The sequence below is a fragment of the Sebastes fasciatus genome, chromosome 18, assembly GCF_043250625.1.
Source record: "Sebastes fasciatus isolate fSebFas1 chromosome 18, fSebFas1.pri, whole genome shotgun sequence".
In the NCBI taxonomy this organism is placed as follows: Eukaryota; Metazoa; Chordata; class Actinopteri; order Perciformes; family Sebastidae; genus Sebastes; species Sebastes fasciatus.
In genome coordinates this window covers 12,327,243-12,348,441 of record NC_133812.1, presented here as the reverse complement: position 1 = coordinate 12,348,441, position 21,199 = coordinate 12,327,243, and the positions used below count along the sequence as shown (strand labels likewise).

General features: G+C 41.9%; 3 protein-coding genes across 5 annotated transcripts in view; 2 read left to right on the top strand and 1 right to left on the bottom strand.

The window, feature by feature from the left end:
* Nucleotides 1–4,459, top strand: part of wdr21 (WD repeat domain 21) — a 7,744-nt gene extending 3,285 nt beyond the window's left edge. Inside the window, exons 4-13 of the mRNA XM_074616304.1 lie at nucleotides 1–37; nucleotides 500–602; nucleotides 857–1,000; nucleotides 1,121–1,170; nucleotides 1,282–1,361; nucleotides 1,667–1,759; nucleotides 2,122–2,219; nucleotides 2,373–2,549; nucleotides 2,758–2,872; nucleotides 3,735–4,459. The exon at nucleotides 1–37 is cut by the window's left edge and continues 46 nt beyond it. Coding sequence (XP_074472405.1) covers nucleotides 1–37; nucleotides 500–602; nucleotides 857–1,000; nucleotides 1,121–1,170; nucleotides 1,282–1,361; nucleotides 1,667–1,759; nucleotides 2,122–2,219; nucleotides 2,373–2,549; nucleotides 2,758–2,872; nucleotides 3,735–3,970 — 1,133 coding nt within the window. The 3' untranslated portion in view covers nucleotides 3,971–4,459. The remainder of the gene's footprint in view (nucleotides 38–499; nucleotides 603–856; nucleotides 1,001–1,120; nucleotides 1,171–1,281; nucleotides 1,362–1,666; nucleotides 1,760–2,121; nucleotides 2,220–2,372; nucleotides 2,550–2,757; nucleotides 2,873–3,734) is intronic.
* Nucleotides 4,460–4,488: 29 nt separating this feature from the next.
* zfyve1 (zinc finger, FYVE domain containing 1) lies at nucleotides 4,489–13,195 on the bottom strand. 3 transcript variants are annotated; one of them, XM_074616303.1, is made up of 13 exons: nucleotides 13,131–13,195; nucleotides 10,894–11,322; nucleotides 10,419–10,662; nucleotides 10,067–10,327; nucleotides 9,714–9,928; nucleotides 9,446–9,552; nucleotides 8,941–9,049; nucleotides 8,764–8,861; nucleotides 8,434–8,551; nucleotides 7,853–8,023; nucleotides 6,503–6,683; nucleotides 6,297–6,410; nucleotides 4,489–6,198 (listed from the first exon to the last, which is right to left on the bottom strand). In XM_074616303.1, exons 2-13 carry the CDS (start codon nucleotides 11,215–11,217, stop codon nucleotides 5,966–5,968), a joined length of 2,175 nt encoding a protein of 724 aa, XP_074472404.1. In that variant the 5' UTR covers nucleotides 11,218–11,322; nucleotides 13,131–13,195; the 3' UTR covers nucleotides 4,489–5,965. The 3 variants fall into 3 exon arrangements, with proteins under 3 accessions (XP_074472404.1, XP_074472403.1, XP_074472402.1); XM_074616302.1 differs by lacking the exon at nucleotides 13,131–13,195 and adding an exon at nucleotides 11,810–12,255; XM_074616301.1 differs by lacking the exon at nucleotides 13,131–13,195 and having other exon boundaries at nucleotides 10,894–12,256.
* Nucleotides 13,196–13,474: 279 nt separating this feature from the next.
* pigh (phosphatidylinositol glycan anchor biosynthesis, class H) lies at nucleotides 13,475–16,425 on the top strand. Its single transcript, XM_074616311.1, has 4 exons — nucleotides 13,475–14,124; nucleotides 15,014–15,223; nucleotides 15,319–15,402; nucleotides 15,545–16,425. Exons 1-4 carry the CDS (start codon nucleotides 13,945–13,947, stop codon nucleotides 15,614–15,616), a joined length of 546 nt encoding a protein of 181 aa, XP_074472412.1. The 5' UTR covers nucleotides 13,475–13,944; the 3' UTR covers nucleotides 15,617–16,425.
* Nucleotides 16,426–21,199: the final 4,774 nt, after the last annotated feature.

Here is a 21,199-nt window from a genome sequence, read left to right as displayed (position 1 = left end):
GACACCTTGGCATGTTACCTGAGAATTCCTATTGCAGGTACTGTATCACACTGCTGTGTGCACATGCACGTATGCACACAGAGCTCCTTGTATGCTGTCCACATTGCAATACCCACAGCTGTAATACATTACAGAAAACAACCCCAGCAAAACACAGTCCCACTTTAATGATAACCAGTTCTGTATGTGTAGAGTGAGTTTTCTTTGGAGCATTGCCGGGCCACTAATAATGATGCAAATCAATTTTGACGTGAGTTTGAAAATAGTCTGAAAAAGAAACATGCTAGGTCAAAAGATTGTGCTGCCTGACAGTTTTAATTATATGAATTAAATCCACACACAGTTGTAACCAAAATGATTTATATTCATCCTCTTTAACAAACATTTCTATGAAAACATAAATACACAGACGCACATCGTCAGATAGCAGTTCTGGTTAAGTGGACGGTCTGCAGATGGTTCTAGTTGGTGTTAAATTGGTTCCTGTGTGTGTCTCCAGGCTGGTCCATGAGGTGAAGGTCAGTGGAATGAGACGCCACAAACTAGAGATCCAGAGCACGGACAACAGCAACCCCAACACCGACAACTTCAGACTCATAGTGGTGAGAACATACACACAGAAAAACAAAACACACGTCTAACACAAAAACATCATCCTGATTCCTAATATTGCAGTCATAATAGATACACATTTTTATACTTAATTTAGAGTTGGACTAATCATTAGAATGCATACAAAAGCGTGATTTAAGAGCCGCTGGATTATTTACACGATATTATCATATCAATATTATTAACATGATATCAATATTTCATTTTTACTACTGCACATCCTCCTCTTCCTCATCTCTCTCAGGGGGATTCTGCATGCGAGCGAGTGTTCACAGTCAACGACGTCTCGCACGGAGGCTGCAAATACGGCATCATGAACTTCAGCAGCAGCAGCCGGGGCTCTCTGTCTGTGGAGATGTGCGACAACCTCTACTTCACGAACCGCAAAGTAGTGTGGATTGTTTCACATTTTATGTACCTCGCTGTACCCATGTTCTACTCTACATTTTAAGGAAACCTTTTATATTATATTTAGATGAGCTAAAGGTTTGGGCTGAATGTGTTTCAGGTGAATTCCATCTGCTGGGCTTCGGTCAACTACCCAGACTCCCACGTCTTGTATCCTTCTTCAGCTTTAGTAGAGCTCTTTCTTAGTCAGCCTACATGTCTTAAAAGTCAAGTGCTGCTTTAGACACTGCCTGTATTTCCCTTGACTGAGCTGACGGTCAGGCTGTGTCTGGTAGGAGCGGCAGACACCCCCGGCTGTGTCAGTTTACTCCCTGCTTCCCTCTTCAGCAACTCCAACCCAGGTTGTACTAACTACAGTCTTCTCAGGTTTCTCATGCTACTTTAGACACTCACATTAGCCTACTATATTTATATTTGACTATGGTTAAAGGTAGATTTTGACACAAGGCTTTGGTATTGAAAAGAATAACTCCTCACAACCTTTTTTTAGTTAATTAATCCTCATTGGGCTTCAAAATTCCTGAATTTGCAATGCACTCATATGTCTGCAGACTGATAATAATAGAAAAAGAGACATATTTCATGTTGCCATTGTTTGTTTACGTCCCCATTTTAACATCTCTCCTCTGTCCTCCTCTCTCCTCAGACCAGCCCGGCATGCTGTGTAGCTTTAAGATATCCTCCGCCTGGTCTTGCGCTTGGTGCCTCAACCCCCAGTTTGACAAGACCTTCAGCACTGGTCTGTGCATCCATCATCATTTGTCTTGCAACTCATGATCAAATATGATATTCATAATCATAATAACTTGCTTCTGTAGAGCCGTGAGATTGTTGGCTTGGCTATAGCTTCGGGGTGTTAAACAGTCTCTTAAATCGGCTTGTTTGGGCAGGAAATAAAGCTACAGCAACACATGCTTGCTTTTGGAATACAGAGTAACCTAGTAGCTTATTATTGTTTTAGATAATTATGATAACGACACAGTGTTATCAATGGATCTGGACCACAGAGCTTGTTACTGGCAAATTTTGTATTAACTGACTGACAGTTCCTCTTCACAAACGTATAAAATCTAAAATAATAATGCGTCCTTGCATTGGCAGGCCTGTCTCGTAGGGTGATAGTGAAAGATGCAGAGACGGGCCGAACGCAGACGTACAGCACCTGCAGCGATGTCTTGGCTCAGCAGTTTGCCCTCAGGGTGAGTCATCTGTTACATTTAAGCAATTAAAGCACGTTCGAGTTCACTTGTAACATGCTGTAGTGTGGATTTCTCTCTGTGTGACTAAGCGACTACGATGTAAGAAAGAAAAGACTAGATCAAGGAAGTTAAATACCTCCTTGTTTCCCCCAGGTCCCTGTGCTGTTCAACGGTTGCCGATCAGGAGAGATCTTCAGCATTGACCTGCGGCAGCGCGGCCGCAGGGATCACAGCTGGAAGGCCAGCCGCTTCCATCAAGAGTCGGCCATCACCTCCGTACGCGTCCTCCAGGATGAGAACTACCTGCTAGCTGCTGACATGCTGGGCCAGGTCGGGTTATTGGCTTCAGGCTCCTGTCATAAACATTGAGTTATAATTTACTAGTGTACGTTTTGGGCAATTAGCTTATATATACCCATATTCTGATACTGGTATTCTTCAGAAGATGATGAAAAACTATTAACCCACATGGATTTTATTATTGCCTTAACTTTGTGCGTTTTCTTTTCTTTTTTTGTGTGTGTGTGTTCGTGTGCAGATTAAGCTGTGGGATGTGCGAGTGACAAAGCCAGTGCAGGAATACAAAGGGCACTACAATGAGCATGCCTACCTTCCCATCCACGTCAATGAGCCTGAGGGGCTTTTGTTGGCAGGTAGGAGAGGACACAACATGCTCTGTCAACATACTGTGAAACAATTTGGTTTTCAAAACTTTCACTGTTAAACTGACTTAATCAAAGGCTGGTATCACTTTGACTAAATCAGTTACTGTGTTCTGACATACTTAGGTTGCTCCAAAATTCCATACTAACATGCTATTTAGTACGCTAAAACAGTACGTGAGATTTTTTTTAGTATGTCCGAAACCTTTAGTATGAAACCTATAGTACACAAATTGCATACTATTTCCGTTGAAATATTACAGTATGCAACGCTGGACACTATGGCAGCATACATATCCCACAATGCAATGCGATAGTGATGACAACGTTCATAACAGACGTTGACGGACGGCTCTGTAATATCAATAACGCTTCAATTTAACAGTAAGTAAGATTTCACTTTGCTAGGCGTAATATATATTTTAAATTAATTCAGACTTTGATTCTCACCAACCGTCGTTTTGGTCAAATGAGGTTGGTATGGGTTGCCATGGTTACACGTCTCCAACCGGCAAGGAGGCTCTCAGGAAGTGACGACATAAATTACTGCTCAGTGCGTCCGGAAAGATACATACTACTTTTTATTCACACAAAAGTATGTTGAACGATAGTACACGTTGGATATGTAGTGCATACTGTGCGATTTCGGACGAAGCCTTAGTGTAGGTCGACACGAGCTTCAAGATTGAGCCAGAGGGAGATAAAAATACACTATGGCCAGATAAGGTATTTCAGAGATAGTTTGAGAAAACTGAAGCCTGCCAAAGATGTCTCATTTCCCAAAGTGCTTTCCAACCCCGATTGGAAAAAACGAAACACTAATATTTTATTTCCTCCTCTGTTCCTTCCCCAGTCGGTCAGGATTGCTACACAAGGCTATGGAGCCTCAAAGACGGCCACCTATTGAGGACCATCCCGTCACCCCATCCGGCCGCCAACGACCTGATCCCGAGCGTGGTCTTCTCCTCTAAACTGGGCGGCTGCAGGGGGCTGCCCGGCCTGCTCATGGCCGTCAAACACGACCTTTACTACTTCCCATACAACACCGACTACCAGGAAGGAGGATCAGAGCATCCGGCCGGCCTTTAGGAAAAGACTGAGATTGCTTCATCTCACAAATCGTTTTCTTAAAACACCATGTTTGTTGTTTTTTTTCTTGCCAAATATATGGATGGAGTTATATTCATATACAAAATCGCTATAGGTATTTTATAATTGAAAGGGTTCGGCCAGTTCATTTCCACGAGGTCGTACTGAACTTTGACCTCAGAAGAGTTGCATTGAAGTCTCAGGGGAATGTTATTTTTTTGACCCACTTGTTTGTACCAAAAGGAAATAGAAGTGCTACATATGAGTGCACACATTACTACAGTTAAGATTTCTGTAACCTTTACAAAAAAAGTGCTCTTACTTATGACATGACTGACTTTGATTTTTTATGTAATTTAGGATGTATCTAATCTGAATTTGAAAAGGACGATTCTGCGTTTGTACTGTAAATCAACACATTTTCTAATTGCTGTTGAATGATGTTATATTCTAAAAACAAAAGAAATCAGTAAACAGTGATCTATTGCATTGTTTGCTCCTAAATGACACACAGAGACTGAGTTTCTGCAGTTTTTAATACATACTGTATGAGCATACATGAATATAACGGTATTGATTTGTTCCTTGTGATATTCATTGAACATCTCTCTCTGAGATATGGGACAGTGATGAGATAGTTCACTGTTAATTCAGCTTATTTGTTGCCTTTGTAACCAAACCACCTCTCCCTGTCAGTCATTTAAAAAAACAAAACAAGTTAACCATCACTACAGTCAGACCTCAAAAATGCCTAGGTGTTCAGTCAAAAGCCTAACTGCATCATAATCATGTGTATTTGTCAGATAATTGTGCATTACAGTCTCAAACGTTGATGCTCCTAGCTAACTAGCTACACAGCCTGAGTTGTTAGAAGAGTAATAGATTACTCTTCTACTTATTTCCTGTTTTGAGGGGCCAGCCTCAAGGATGGTTTCAAGTCTTTCCGGTACCTTATTGTTACTGTGAGCCAGCCACTCTATAAAAGCAGTTCCTGTTGTGTTTCATCCCACTGAAGTCAGATTTGTCTTGTTAGCATATAGTAGTTTTTTTTTTACATTTAAAAAACAAAACGAGGCCATTTAAAATTGTCCCTATTAAAGTAAACTTTTTTCCCATATACTGTCAGTAAAATTTAAACATCTTGGGCAGCATTATTAAGGCTGTTCTATTATCTGCCCATTCAAAATGCAAAACCACAACATAATGAGGGATTATGTAAGACGTTAAGTAATTATATAAGTTGGAATGCATCTCGGTGCTACAGTACATCAGTGGCTTCTGATTGTTCGAATCCTCCTGAAGCCAAAGAGTGGCAGGAAAGATGACGCCTGCAGGGCTGACGGCAGAGGAAAACTACTGGAGATCCATTCAAAAGGATCATTTTCCAGGTTTTCCGTTGTTTTCCTCTGAAGCCAGCCCTGAATGCTACATCCAGGGCTCCTGCAGAAACATTCTTCAAATAAAAGTGCTAAACTGGAATCAGTTTAAAGATGAGTACTTCTATTATTAAACGGTTCACACGTGTAGCCCCAGACTACGAAAAGGTGCTAATAGTACTAGTGTGTCACACTGGGGGGGGATTGTCAAAAGGAGTTCATGTGCATTAATATAAACTTTAAAGGATCAAAAGCTGTACATGGGTATTTACCTGAACTCAATTGGAAGCAAGCACGTACAATACTCACTTTCATAAAACTGTCGAGTTTTTATCTCACCTACCTTCTTGATATTCAAGTCTCGCTCTGACTGGTATTCTTCAGTGTAAAATATAGGCATATTAAAGTGAAATAGCATCAAAGGGACTGATGTGATGTGAGGACGGCGTTGAGATATAATAAACAGAGTCCAACCTGCCACAAGCAGTCTAGTGGCAGCCAAGAAATGCCACTAAAAAAGAGACAAAAAGGGGAAGGCCTTTGAGCCAAATGTCAAAATGTTGTCAATTCCAGTTTTCGCAGGCGTCCTTAACCGTCCTCCCTGCTCCTCCTCGTCCTGCTAGAGCTCCCCGGGTTTCTGGTTGCAGCCGTGGCAGACCCTCACCGGGTGGTCCCAGCCACGGGAGGGCACGGCGCGGCGCTCCTGGGAGCAGTCGTCGCACACTCCCTGGCCGCAGGCGCGGCAGTGGTGGATGGAGAGACGCGGGGAGAACTCCTTCTGGCACTCGCTGCAGGAGTGGATGTCCTGATCTGGGACCCAGTAGGCCGGGCGAGCCGCGTCCTTCACCAGGCCTGGACGCAGAGGAGAGGAAGATGTTAATATGACTTGTAGAACAACAGCTGGATAGCGTGATCATTGTTTTTATAATGCAGAGAGATGTTGTGCTCACCGAGAGGTATGTCGATGGCGCCGACCACAGCTCCCAATGTGTTCTGAACCGCCTCCCCGACCTTCCTGGCTATCAGGGTGCCCCCCTCCTCCTCCAAGGCAGCATCCAGCAACTCTGCAACAGGGAAGCATGCACACATTGATAAGAATCACATCCAGAAACCCACTCAAACTGATATCACATCAAACATTTAAAAAGGGATTTACCAGTTGAGATTCCCCTGTTGTGGAAACACGCATCGCAGACTCGGACAGGAGCGAGGCCCCAGCCCCTCTCCGGGACCGGCCGGGTTTTCGAGGAGCAGGAGTCGCAGAAGCCCTCTCCGCAGGCGCGACAGTGGTGCTTGGTGTCGTTGGCCTGGAACTCTTCCCCACATTTATGGCATTTCTGCAACACACACAGTGAGAGTGACACGTGAGTCTACTACCAGTTGTCACACTGTAGATATAATTACACAGAGTATAACATTTTGGAGATATATTTTGCACCATCAAATTCTGTTCATATCGGAACACAATGCAGGGTTTAACCAGTGGGCTACCTCCGAGTCTGAGAAGTGAAGCCAATGCTGAAGTGCCTTAAACCTGCATTCTTTCTAATAGCCAGCAGGGGGCGACTCCTCTGGTTGTAAAAAGAAGTCTGATTGTATAGAAGTCTATGAGAAAATGATCCTACTTCTCACTTGATTTATTACCTCAGTAACATTGCAAACATGAGTTTATGGTCTCAATCGCTAGTTTCAAGTCTTCTTCAATACAGCATGATGTTCATTTAGTAAATTATTGTCAAATAGACCATAAAGCAGGGTATGCTTTAGGGCGTGGCTACCTTGTGGTTAACATGTCTCTACCAAGGCGTTGTCCTGTCTGGGAGTTGTCCGTGTATTTGTTTTAGAACTGTAACCCTTTCACAGTGTGTTTTCAGTTCATGAAAGTAAATTATAACCTTTCTGGTCTCCTGAAAATGACTTCTTCGGTGTTCTGGGTACAAAAAAACAAGATGGCAACGGCCAAAATGCCAAACTTGAGGCTTCAAAATGTCAGTCCACAAGTCAATGGGTGACTATGTCCACCTCTTATATACAGTCTATGGGTTTAACCGGTGTGTAATAAACAACCTGGGCCCTTTGTGGGTAAAGTGTGAAGCCCCACTTCTCAATAGAAGTATGATCTCTCTCTCTATCGCTCATCTGTCTTCATTTCCCCCTCACCACCACCTTTGCTGCATTTAAACAACAAATGTTCCTCTTCAAAATCAAATCATCGTTTTTAAAATGTGGCATTATTGTAAAGCTGCCAGCTGATTCTGCAGAAACTACTATTTCATGCCAAATACGTGTGACCCCAGTGACTCTGAGCTGTGGACCAATTTGAATTTTATGGAAATTAATGACAGCGTGGACTCTAGTGGGCCTCGTTTTCTCTTGGCAGTGACTGAGGTTGAAATGTGTGAGAAGAAAAGTTCAACTCAAATACAAAGTTGCATGAATTCATTGTTCGGTTTCTTGAATTGACAATTTTGCACTGTTTGTATTTCTTCTAGTTTTAGTTACGTACCAGGATAAGGGAGTTGGGCTTCCAGTACGTGGGAGCGATCTGGTCGGTAAGCCAGGAGGTGACCGCTTTGGCAGGCTTGACGCTGAGTTCAGACACCGACTGAGAAATGTATTTGACTCCATCCAGCAACCTCTGGGCCGCGTTGTTGTTGTCTTTCAAAAAGCCGTCAGACTGAAGAGAAGTCAAGAAGAGACGAACACAGTAAAGATACAAATGAATACACTATTCTATTGTACATAGGAATGCAGTTTCATATTCTAGTGTGTGATTCACTGCTGACAGAAATACAATACCGGCTGACATGCAGCATGATTTATGCTTGCCATTTACGCAGCTACACTCAGCACTTTTGACAAAGTATGCTTAGATCATCATGTTAACGTGAAAAAGGTCACAAACTACATTTTGCATTAGTATCCTGGGAATCAACATGGAACCAACTGGCAAGAATATACCGCAAATGCAGCTCGTAATGGACGTGACAACATTCATTCGACTTCAAACCTTTGAAATCTTGGCTTTAAACTTTGTTTAATTAGTTTAGGCAGAATCTCATTCAGACTGTTCCGCTGTGGCCTTACCCCAGGCCAGATGTGCTGGATCTCTGTTCTGACCACTGTTTCCACTGGATCCTGGTTTCCATACCAGTACTGCCTGCTTCTGTAGATCACGGCGCAGTTGGGGCACTCGATTACATACCTGGACAAAGACAGAAAAAGATCTCAGTTCCAGTATTAAGGAGACAGATTATATTGCCTCTTGGTCTTGGCTTGATTTGTCTTTGCATTTTTCTGTTGTTATAATTGCAAACAGGCATATCGTTCTAGATTATCAAGTTGGTTGATCACACTGTGCTTGTAAGAAGCCATTTCAAATAATCTTCCAAATGGTTCTGTGGTAGCTGGACTCACCCAGACCAGGCGTAGATGGCCAAGCCAAACCACGGTGAGTCAGACGAGGCAGTCGTTTTGGGAACCACTATAACCTCCTTCCCTCCCTCGTAGCAGGCCTGAGGAGTTCAGCACAGACACTCAGAACATTGTCAAGCAGGTATACTTCGACGCATACATGTGTGGGTTTGTACTTGCCTTGCACGTGTAGATGCGGTTGTCATACTGAGCAGAGTAGCGGCAGCGATGTTTGGCTTCGTGGTCGAGTCCTTCCTTCAGGTGATTCATGCTTCTCTTACAGCCTGAACTGAAAGTGGGAGACAAAGGCCAGAATATATAAGGGATATATTAATGTTGATTCTTTGAGGGTGACTTTTAACAAACATTATTAATCATAATTCCAACAAAAATACTGTTGCAAAACATATTAATCTATCTTATTTACAATGTTGTCAATCACCAGAAGAAAATAACAAATACAAAATGTATGCAGTCTCACGATAAATAGACTTGGTTGACATTCACTTTTTGTCCTTCCATCAAAAGGCTCCTTCATTACACCTCAGAATGCAGCCGTGACACCTCAGAATGTTTTGTTATATAACACCTTTTCTGTCATATTTGTTTTGCAGTGTCATTAATTCTAATTTCTACTTTTTTGTAAATGAATTGCAAAGGTTGCAGCGTGCAGAGAGGCACGTACCCACAGCTGAGGCAGAGGCTAGAGCAGGTGAAGTACTCATCTGGGAAGAAGGAGTTACTGGCCATGTGCTCATCTGAAATGTCCCCGCTGAAGCGCTCACTCAGGGCCTGAAGGACGGAGGTACAGGAGGAGTCAATAACGTTTACTGTAAATATTGACAATAACACATTCGTAGCGTATACACGCAGACGTGTTCTCTCTATGTCACATAACAAAATGCCCAGAGGCATCCAGAGGTCAATATATAATACAAACTAAGCATCAGTACCTGCAGAGCCTTGTAGATGACGCTTGCAGAGCGTGGCGAGCGGGTGGTGTTGTTGTCCAGTTGCTGCTCCAGGGTGCGCAGCAGACCGCTGAAGTCTGTGGGAGGGTTGTAGGTCCGAGTTCCGCGGTACTGGAGGGAGCTGAACGCTTCTGGAAACAGACCCAGCTTCCTGAAACGCTCCTGGAGAAGACGCTCGGCCGATTCCGATGGTTTGTCTAGAGATGGAGAAAAAACAAGAGTCAGAGACAGACATAGAGTGAAGGGAGAAAGAACATAAGATTCTCATGCCAGTCTCGCTTATGAAATTCCTACAAAGTACAGTTCAATGAATAAAAAAAGGTTGACTTGTGTACCTGATCCTAGTAGCTTTGTGTGGACCGTCTCATGGAAGATGATCACAGCAGGGCCCAGAGTGGACAACGGGACGTCTAGACCACAGCGGGTGGTAGTTGCTTTCAGCTCCCTGGTGAAATGTTTCAGGTAGGCATCTGATGCATCACCAAGGAACTTGAAGAGATCATCGTGGAGACGGTCGGCATGGGTTCGGTAGATGACCACATCACAAATAGCCAGGACTTTGAGGAGCAGGCGTGTTCGCTGGCCCTGATTAGCTCCTGATGAGTGAAAATGTAGTAAATTGAGAAAAACATCCTCCCGCTACCTGTTATTTCAGGATATCAAGCAAATCCATTGACTATCCCATACCAGCCCCAAGCAGTCCCTCTGTGTCGATGACCACCACCCGGTGTACGGGGTCCATAGCTGCCCACACACCCACGGTGCAGGACTCTTGGGTGGGCGAGGTCTTGAACACTTCTCGTCCGAGGAAAAACGTATGGTTCAGGGTGTGGGACTTGCCCTCCCCAGTGTTTCCAAAGATGGAGACCACTTTGAGGAGCTCATCTTGCCTGCAGCCCAGTCTGCTCACAAAGTCGTCCTCATCCTTCACCTGATAATCCACACATGATCAGCCTCATCATCATAACATCCCATTAATGGAGGTGCTAACAAATAATTAAAACATGCTCTTAAAGGTCTTGTTGATAACATTTTTATGTAGACAAATATTGAAAAAAAAGAAGAAAAAAAAAAGAAGAATAGATAAAAACGTTAGCATAAAATAAGAATATTAAAATAAAGATATTATCGAATATCAATGGCACCTTGAAGTATTTTTTACCTGCATCTCCTCCCTCTCATCCACCAGAAGGAAGCTGCACACCCTCTCCAGCTCGGCTCTCAGGATATCCATCTCTGACTCCCCGTCGGCCACGCAGTTGTCCTGGGCAGCTTTGGCAGGCGGGTAGGGTGTCATTGGGTGCTTCCTCTTGTTGACTCCGCTGTGGGTGCGTTTCTGGCAGTCCAAACACAGGTTGATCTTACAACCCTGGCAGCGCACCACTGCCCTGAGCCGCCCTCCGCCGCTGCAGCTGCTGTCACCTTTGCAGGAGTCGCAGAAGGGGACGTGACCCGGTGCGATCCGGACCCGGTCGTGATTCCTCATCCGCTCCTGGCGGTGGAGCTCCAGTTCACAGCGGGCGCACTGCAGGCTGCCGCATTCATCACACTCAAAGGCAGCCTCGTCTGAACCCCCGCAGGCGTAGTTCTCCTGACAACCCAGGACCGTGTTCATCCCTTTATCTACAGCTGGACCTTGACCACTCATCTCAAAAACACTGACAGGTTGCTGGGAAGACACTAACTTATGGCTAAGCAAATCTCTACGACCAGCTGTTCAAATTCTCTAAAAATGATGAGCAATACTGTCAGCAAATTACTATGAAATGTTCAGCTGAGGATCCTATTACTGCTTACTGTTAATAAATGATATTCAATCTGTAGTAAACAAGACCAGGCAGCAATTTAAAACACACAGACGAATAATTATTGTATGTTTTTGGCACAACAGTTTGCTAGCTAGCTGTCCTGTCAGCTCATTTAAAAGTAGCCCGTATAATAATATAAATTAAAAGTAGCTCGCTTGTATAATAATATCTAAAAAATACGTCATGAAAATCAGTAATAAATAGTGTTATCTTATCACTAGCTGACACAAAGAGACACACTTCTAGAAGACAACAACCTTGTTTACTGACCTAGCAGCTGGCTACCAGTCCGGCGGTCGACTAGCTATAATGCTGCCTCAACACTACTCTAAAACCTGACACGTACGTATATAATGTCTAACAGCATACCGCCGGACTGCCACATATAGAGAAAGTCAGCTAGCCGAGCTGTTCTGTGTGCCAGACTCCTGTAAGATGTTGTTGCTTCTACAATCAGCTGATCGGCTTGTTTTTACCCAGAGTTCAAAAGTCATAACAAACCCGCAATGCATTCTGGGAAATGAAGTTGAAAAGAAAGCCGATGCTTTAAATCAGTGCTTTTAAGTCTATTTATAAACTATTTTATAGTACCAAATACGAACTTATATAATCCTGGAATTGTTTCTAAAGGTTGTTTGACATTAGCTACCTGGCTACTTAAACCTAATACATCCATGACTTAAACAAATAAAGTGGATATATTGACAAGATACTGACCGTTGCCCATAATGCATTGCACCTTCCAGCTGCTGCAAGTGTTCACTTGTATTTCAACCGGCGTGCACCGCAATGCATTTGGGAAATGAAGTTGCAAAGAAAGCCGATGGTTAAATCAGTGCTTTTAGTCTAGTTCTAACTATAATATACTACTATATATAACTATTTTATAGTACCAATACTAATTTATAGTCCTGGAATTGTTTCTAAATTGTTTGACATTAGCTACTTAAACAAATAAAGTGGATATTATTGACAAGATACTGACCGTTGCCCATAATGCATTGCACCTTCCAGCTGCTGTTATTTCAGCCGGTGTACACCGCAATGCATTTTGGGAAATGAAGTTGCAAAGAAAGCCGATGCTTTAAATCAGTGCTTTTTAGTCTATTTATAAACAATTTTACAGTACCAAATACTAACTTATAGTCCTGTAATTGTTTCTAAATTGTTTGACACTAGCCACCTGGCTACTTAAAACATATATAGTGCATATATTGACAAGATACTTGACCTTTGCAACAAGACCGTTGCCCATAATAGTGATGGGAATTCAGGCTCTTTTTAGTGAGCCAGATCATTTGGCTCAGCTCACTAAGTTTGGGAGCCGGCTCTTTCGGCTCCCAAACGGCTCTTCGTCTTACCACTTCTTCCTTTAATAATTCAGCCAAATTTAGCGCTGTTTTGACCTATGATTAGTATGTGTGCACATATATCACTTAAATTATTCAATATAATTACACTAAACCTTATAATTTCCAGAATACCATAATTTTACAGGCTGCCTCGTTTCCGACTGTCACTCATCTTGTCTGCTATTCACGCACCACACTCCTCTCTCTCTTTCTCTCCTCCTCTTCCTCCTGCTCTGTACCTGTAGACCGTCAGCGCGCCGCGCAACCTCCCCCCCTCCCTGCTTGATGGTATGATCCTTGTCTGTCATCACCTGATTGGTCGCACAGACGTCATTACCACAACATTCAGTCACAGTCAGTGCATGGAGTGCCCGTGGCGCGGAGAAGATCATCCTATCATTCTGCCTTGAGTTAATTAAAAGAAAAAACGGCTCTCGGACGGGACCGGCTCTTTTCGTTCACTTAAAAGAGCCGGCTCTTTAAACCGGTTCGTTCGTAACGATACCTCACTAGCCCATAATGCATTGCACCTTCCCAGCTGCTGTAAGTGTTCACTTGTAAATCCACCGGCGTACACCGCAGCTGACACAGTTAGACGGAGACAGCAACTGACATTAGTACACAGTGTTAATATCAATTGCTGCGTCATACATGCTCTATTACGAAGTGTATTAAATATATAAATATATAAATACCCCCCTGGTTGTTGTAAAACACACGGAGCGACAGTGCCCGCCCCGTACTTTATCCTAACGACAAAACCAACCCGAACAACCCGGTGTCAGTAACGAGTGCACCTAATGTGAGGATCGCTTTAGGCATCAATTCAGTTGTTACTTGTCCTGCAAAATATTCTGTGTTTATGCGTCAAGTTTTCTTATATTTAACTGGAAATACATAGCATTATATGTATGTATGCATAATTTCCCGTCAAAGAAAAGCACCACTTTATGTCTTTATATGCGCCTGACCTTGCCTGCTCCTAGATAGCCAAAGCTAGCTCGAGAGGTCGCATTTACTACCTTACTCTACCTTGTTTACGTTGTTGCGTTCATGATGGAAGACGAAGCCTTCACTGATATTAGTGGTAAATCCATCTCTCTGGATTGTCAGAGTCACTCCAGCCTCTGCAAGGAGTTCACTGTGAGCGTCCCCAAAGTGTCCATCGGTAAGGTGCTGGTGTACACCTGCTGTGTCTGGCTGTTTGCATACGCGGTGTTCTTCTTCACAGAGGTAAGACACATTAGTCTCAGTAAATATACAATGTTCTCAATCTGTATTACTGTCACACTTGCTTTTATATCATCTTATCATCACTTGACCATATTATATTATACATGTGCAATATATCCTTGATGCAATATACACCTCAGTGCAACTACCTTTTGTTTACATTTTATTTATTACATCTACCCTACCTATTTTACAAGTGCAATTACCTCTGTTTACATTACATCTATTTTTATATTTTATACCTCTAGTGTAACACTTCTGTTTATATTTATTTATTACATCTACTTTACCTGTTTTATTTGCTTTATAACTGTGTGTGTTTTTACCTGTTATATGTTTTATCTGCCTCGTTTAGTCTTGTCAAGTATTTGTTTTAAAGCACTGACCAGAAGTGGCAACTGTGAATCTCGTTGTATTTAATAAAATGACAATAAATCTTTCTATTCTATTCTAACAGACATATTGTCACATTATCGATGTTGATGCATTCAGTCATATGCTATTATTTGTTTTTTTATCTGTATTGTCCAGCTCCAATAACAATAAATAGCTGCCTGATGACTATTTAGATTGTGTCAAACAAGATCTAGTGGACACAAAATTGGTGATGCTCCCTGTGATCTGTATTTTTTATTTTTTTTCAGTGGAATATGATTCATATTAACATTCAATATTCAAGATTCACTTTATTGTAATGTCACTGAGTATTTGCATACACAGAAGGAAACCAAATATTGTTTCTCCCAGTTCCCGTCAGTGCATTAAAAAGGATAGAATAAATAAGTATAAAAATTAACAATACCTAAAAAAAAAAAAAAGAAGTAAACGTTTCAGACACAATGTCACACTGAACAAGATCTGCATGTTGAATGTCTTCCCTCTCTTGCAGAACACAGCCGTTCTCTCCGGTGCTATATTCGTCACCCTGGTTGGCATGATGCTTCACATCCACTTTGTGAAGGTCGACCACGAGACTCTGCTCATCATCGGCTCCCTGGGCATACAGCTGTCCTCCAGCTACGCGTCAGGCCGTGAGACCACCACATTCATCGAGATGAGCAAGATTAAGGATATTATCATCAATGAAGCTATTTACATGGTGAACAAGGGCATTTACGTCTCTATCACTTGTGTGCGTGCAAATTTGCATTGATTTACAGGACATTGATGTGATGTCTAATGCTTCTATTTCAGCATCAAATCATCTACTACCTCTGTGTGCTGTTGAAGGACCCTTCAGAACCCGATGCAGTGTCAAGTGTTGTGCCATTGTTTCAGGTGAGGTTGAATGCAAAGTGCGTTTGGCAAGTCTCTTTTAGTGTTTTGCTTCTTGTTTACCTCCTGCATAAAGGCTTTTAACACACACACTGTCACTCACAGTAGCCTGTTTCTAATGAACCTCATTTTTCTCATTTTTCAGAGTTCAAAGCCGAGGCTGAACTGCTTGACGAAAGTTTACAAAAGCTGTCAGGAGGTTCTTTCAAAGTGCTGATGACACACAAGTCGATGGTTCTGGGCATGCAGTATGCTTTTTAATATTTCTTTGTTTAAGTAAATGTCTTATCAATGGATGAAAGTAGAAAGCAGGTAGTTTTTCTTTTATTTTGGTAAGTCTTGATTTGATGTGCAGTGTATTTTATTCATGATTTTTCTCCTTTTCTCACCTGTATGAATGTAAATGTAGTCTGTTGGATACAAAAGCAAGCACTGCCATGTTTTAAACACCAATACTAGATTCATAATGTGTGTAATAACTTGAATAACTTATGTAAAATAGCACTGATGTTAGACTACTTAAACCTAAAGAGCCAAACCTTTTAACTGACATTGTATTTTAAGATAGAAATGACCTTTAACAATTTGTGTGTTTAGATTAATAATTGATAATTGAGTAATTGTGCCAATGTCTGTATTTTACAAGCATTCCCAAACTGTATTTTTTGATACAAATACATTTGATAAAACATAACAAAATCAATATTGTCCCTAAATTATTTGCCGTCACTGGATGATGGTGTATGTTCAGGGTTAATGTTTTTGAGGAGTTTTACTTTCCTTCCCCAGCAGGGGACAGCACCACACTTACTCAACCTCATACAAACTTCTGGAAATTACATTCATGAATCAGTTCAGACAAAAGCAGACATAATCTTTGTTAGTCCACAATTACACAGGTGAACTGCTTTTTAATTTACCCTGTATGTACACAGAACGCTCTAGAAAGGAGTTATTAAATGTGTAGCGTCAGATGTGATGAATGTAAAGTGTTTATAAATAAACATCCACACCTTCTTCCTCAAATATATTTTCACTTGCTACACATACCTTCATCTCTGACAGACAGCTGCTCACATTATCCTCAGATGTCACTTTACTTGACTTGACTGTTGACATACCGGTTCTGGTTTCAGAAATGTCACTCACGGTTACCTCACAGACCAAATGACAATGATGACGTATGCAGTATCGAGTTCAGAATGAGATATACTTGATTGTACAGTTTGATGAGGCCTTACCTGTACTTTAAAAGTGCTGACCTGACGGTACTTGTTGTACTGTAACCTTCTTGTTAAATTGTAATTGGAATAATTCTTTTCCAAGTTATTACCCTGACATTATAAGAAGTATGATGCATCAAATCACATTTCGTGTCAGAGTAGTGCTCAAGCTATTTCAAGTTTATTTTTTAACTCACTATTAATGTCAAAGTTCTTTTGGATTACAAGCAAACAAAGTAACACTGCTTGAATAAATTACTATATAAATGTATTCAAGTGAGGACAATATAAGCGTAGAGAATATGTTTATTAGTTACTGCCAGGAGCAAAAGGTTTTCCTCCTGGTTGTAACTAACAATATGAATGAAAGCTTAATGGGTCTCCATTGCCCATAGTTTAAAGTTCACAGCCCTTGTTTTCACCACCACCACCACTCGGCCTGCGTTTCCCCTCCAGGCCTTGTTTTTTTCCAGCCATTCTACATCTCGATGACCATCTGCAGCTCCCGGTCAGACCCGTGTGTGAACTCCACAGGCCAACAAAACAAGCAGAAGGGTGTGACTTTCACGGAGTAGAAGGAGCGTTACGCTGCTGTGAAGAGTGGCCCTCTGACAGGATAATAGTCCCTCCTGGAGGTGCGAAACAGCCAAGAACCAACCAAGCAGAGGAGAAAACCTGGGAGTGACCAGCAGTGACGCCTCAGGACGTCTGAATAGGCCTCATAAAGCAGAACCCCCTCCTCCCCCCTGAGTGTAAATCATAGGTAGAGTAGAGGTTTGGCAGGCCCAAAACACAGTGAGGCTTTTTTCAGCCTGAGGTGTGGACTGTTAATTACCCTCCATTCATAATAAGGCTGTAATTGCACATTTACTTTTGTTCTTGCAAAAAGTAGTTCTGTGAATTTTTTCAAAATGCACAGCGATAAATAATGAACTCCTGTTACTGTTGGTTTTCATTAAATTTGTAAATTTATGTCATTTTCAGAGGAAGAGTTCTTTGTAATCTAAACGGTGGACGTGTGAAATCAGTTTACGGTGTTTTGGGAACCTCATGGTTTAGTGGGAGAAGAGCCCTACTGAGATGGGGAGTTGCCCCTTTACCACCTGCAGTGCACACACACCAACACACGTCGTGCACACATTCAACTCTTCATCCAAACACATTCAGAGGTTGTGAGATCATTTTAAAGGAGTAATTCGGCCCTTACAGTCTGGCACTTTACCCCTTGTGAAAGGGCAAATTTATGTTTTTTACACTTTTTTTGATTAAACAAATAAGGGTTACGTTCTAAATCGCATACTTTTTCTTTTTACTTTTAGTACGTACTGCCCTTACAAAATACGTATACTGTTGCGTGCAGTATGCGTACAAATGGGACATAATACTTCATCATAACATTGTGCCTTGAACTTTGACCCTCTTGCTCATATATCTGCTGTGCAGAGGTTTGTGGGTCAGAATAGCCAGAAAATAAATCTGGCTTGCATAGGCTAGGTTACTGCAAAACATGACCAGATGTTACCGACTACTGAATGACACAAAGACATCACTTTAACGTATCCCCCTGTCCTGAAAAGAGTTAATACGTTGTACCTTTGGACGGAACAAGACTAGCTGTTTCCCTCCGTTTCCAGTCTTTAAGCTAAGCTAAGCTGACCAGCTGCTGGCTGTAATGTCATATTAACAGTACAAACAAGTTTAAGTTTCGAGTCTTTGTCATAGCAAATAATGAATTAATAAAATAATTGTCTCAACAATTACAGTGGAGCGGTCACTGGCAATGACGTTCTTGTTCTCAGGCTCCCTCCGACAACTACAAAATGTATAAAAGAAAATCACGCAAGTAGAATCCAAGACATAAGATATATAAAATAGTGTTCAAATATAGGAATAAAATACAATACATGTAAATGTAAATCAACTTTTATTGTCACACATTGAATTGTGCACAGCACAGCACACAATGAAAATTAGTCTCTGCGTTTAACCCATAGTATTAGGAGCAGTGGGCAGCTACTATAAAGCGACTGGAGAGCAGTTTGGGGGTCCGGTGCCTTGCTCAAGGGCACCTCGGCAGTGCCCAGGAGGCAAACTGGCATCTCTTCAGCTACCAGTTCACAGCCAGTGCTTGGTCTGTGCCACCCCCACTAAAATAATATATTATATCAATTAGAATACTTTACTAGACTGATGTACAGTAGTGATAAAATGAATAATCTGTAATACAGGATAAAATAAATATATATTTTAAGTGTGCAGGTAAAAACAGGAAGTAGAAGTAATAAAAAGGTAAAGTGTACCAGTACGGAGCGAGTAAATTGCCAGGTTATGATGAAGCCAAACAATTACTGTATATAACCTTTACTCAAAGGTATCAACAAAATGAATATAACAGAAAATGTATACCATTCAAATTTACAGAAAGGAATATTGTGCAACGGTTTGTCACCTGGTGCAACAGGAACCGTTTTCATATAATGCCACGATTTCTATGAAGTGTTGTGTCTTTGTATTGTTACAGAGTTCTTGGCTGACAGATGAGGAAGGAAGAAAAGCGTCACGGCATCGTTAGAAACGTGTCAGTTTATCCGCTCTACCTACCGGTCCATACAGGCAGGTGAAACTTGATGTCAGTTTGGATTTGAATCTCACTAAATCCCTCCCTGCCTCAGCAGTAACGTCAGAGGGAGTTTCACCTGTCACTCAGTCTGTCTTTACTAAACACACATACACAGTGTTGAGAGTGTATCTTCCTGTGGGACATGAATTTACATAATGCCCTGCGAGCCGTTTTCTCCATGCAGGATTTTACTGTGTATGTGTATGTTCTCACAACACCACTTTACCTCAAGGGACTCTAACTGCAGAGCTTTATTGTTCTTCTCACTAACTGCACCTGATCACCATATGTATAGACAGGCTAATGCAGCCTATCACTGAAAGAGAAAGCAAACCATAGGGGAATTGTCAAGAATAAGGGCTTTTAAAGACAATCGAATACTCAAATAAAACGATTTGGCTTTAAAAAGATAGTAAAGACAACTGTCTGAAGACATTTTCATAGATTTTCACTGACACGTAACAATACACAGTGGCATTTACAGATGTGCAAATTTGCAGAAAACAGAATCTATTCATGTTCATCGGTGCTCAGCCTCCTCCACACTAAACTAGACTGTGTTCACCTGAATGAAAACAGAAGTGCAGATAAGACTGAGCTGCAGGTTGAGGGATAAGCCTGGTTTACTACTGGGTGGCATTGCAGAACCGGTCTTGGCACAAAGGAGCACTGATCAAGCTCTCTGCAACCTTTTTTGGTAACATGATCCACGAATAAAGGCACATTGTAAATGCACGTTGCGGAGAAAGTTTACGATAGGAAACCAAACGTTCAATGCCTATTCTTTTTTAGATAATACCTCTCTCAAAGGTCGTTGAGCTGCAGGGTTGCAAAAAAACTCACTTCTATCTCCTTTTGAAATGATAAAACTGTTGCCTTGTCTAATCAAATTAAAGCTGGGTGTATTTTGGACCTTGAGGAAAAGAAAAACACATTTATTCACTCAAAGACTTTGAAATTTATGTAATACATCACCCCTGTAACTAAAGGCAGTGACATTGTATTGCTTCGGACGTCTGCAACCAGTGTGATTTATAGTTTTCCTGCTCTTATTTGCTCAGGGACCAGTTCCCTCCCTGGACAGGAAAGTCCGGTACGTCCCTCCGTCTGTCCTCTCACGGGTTACAATGTTAAACCTCAGTGCTGATGAGGCTGCCAAAATGTATTTACCCAAGCCTTTATAAACCTCAACCAGAGGAGCTGCTACTGGGTGAAACCTTTAATGTCGCCGTTAATGCGACTCGATGATCCTGTTGAACATTTGGCAAGTGTACAGCCAAGCTCCCTCTTTCCAAGTTTTTGAATCTGGCAGTCAGTTTAAATGCAAATGATTTAAGAAAACTACAATGAAACAAATGAAACCGACTCCTCTCAGGCCACGCCCTCACAGCGTCACCTGGTAGATGTGAGGTAAGCGAGACGGACTTCTAGTCGGACCAGCTGGCAGCAGATAAGAGAGCAAGGAGCCTGCTCTACAGGTCTGTCAGGGGAGCTGACAGCAGAGAGCTGCCTGCAAACACACATCCATTCTCTCTGTTTGTCTCCAGAGAAAAGCCATTGTAATGAGTGTGTGTGAGCATGTGATTTTGTACGAAGGCTGGCCTAAACTGCCATATTCAAATCTTCTGGTCATAATTGTGCTTATATCAGTCTGGAAGTGATTGTCCCTCTATTGTGTGTGTCTCCTCATTATATTGCTCTATTCCCACTCCCATATCAGTCGTATACCATCGCTGCGTGATGACAGTTCCTCGGTTTTCTCGACTCTCTGTGGTGCCGCAGTGTCTGTGACCAGTGATTGAGTCAGAAATAATGTGGTTTGCATAAAACTTGAAAGGCAATAAATTAAAAAAGGGGCCTTTAATAAACAAATGCGACTTTAAAGAGGGTCTTCTAAGTCATACTGGAGAAGCTGAGCACAAACAAACACCAACAACTTGAAGGGTTTGATGATGTT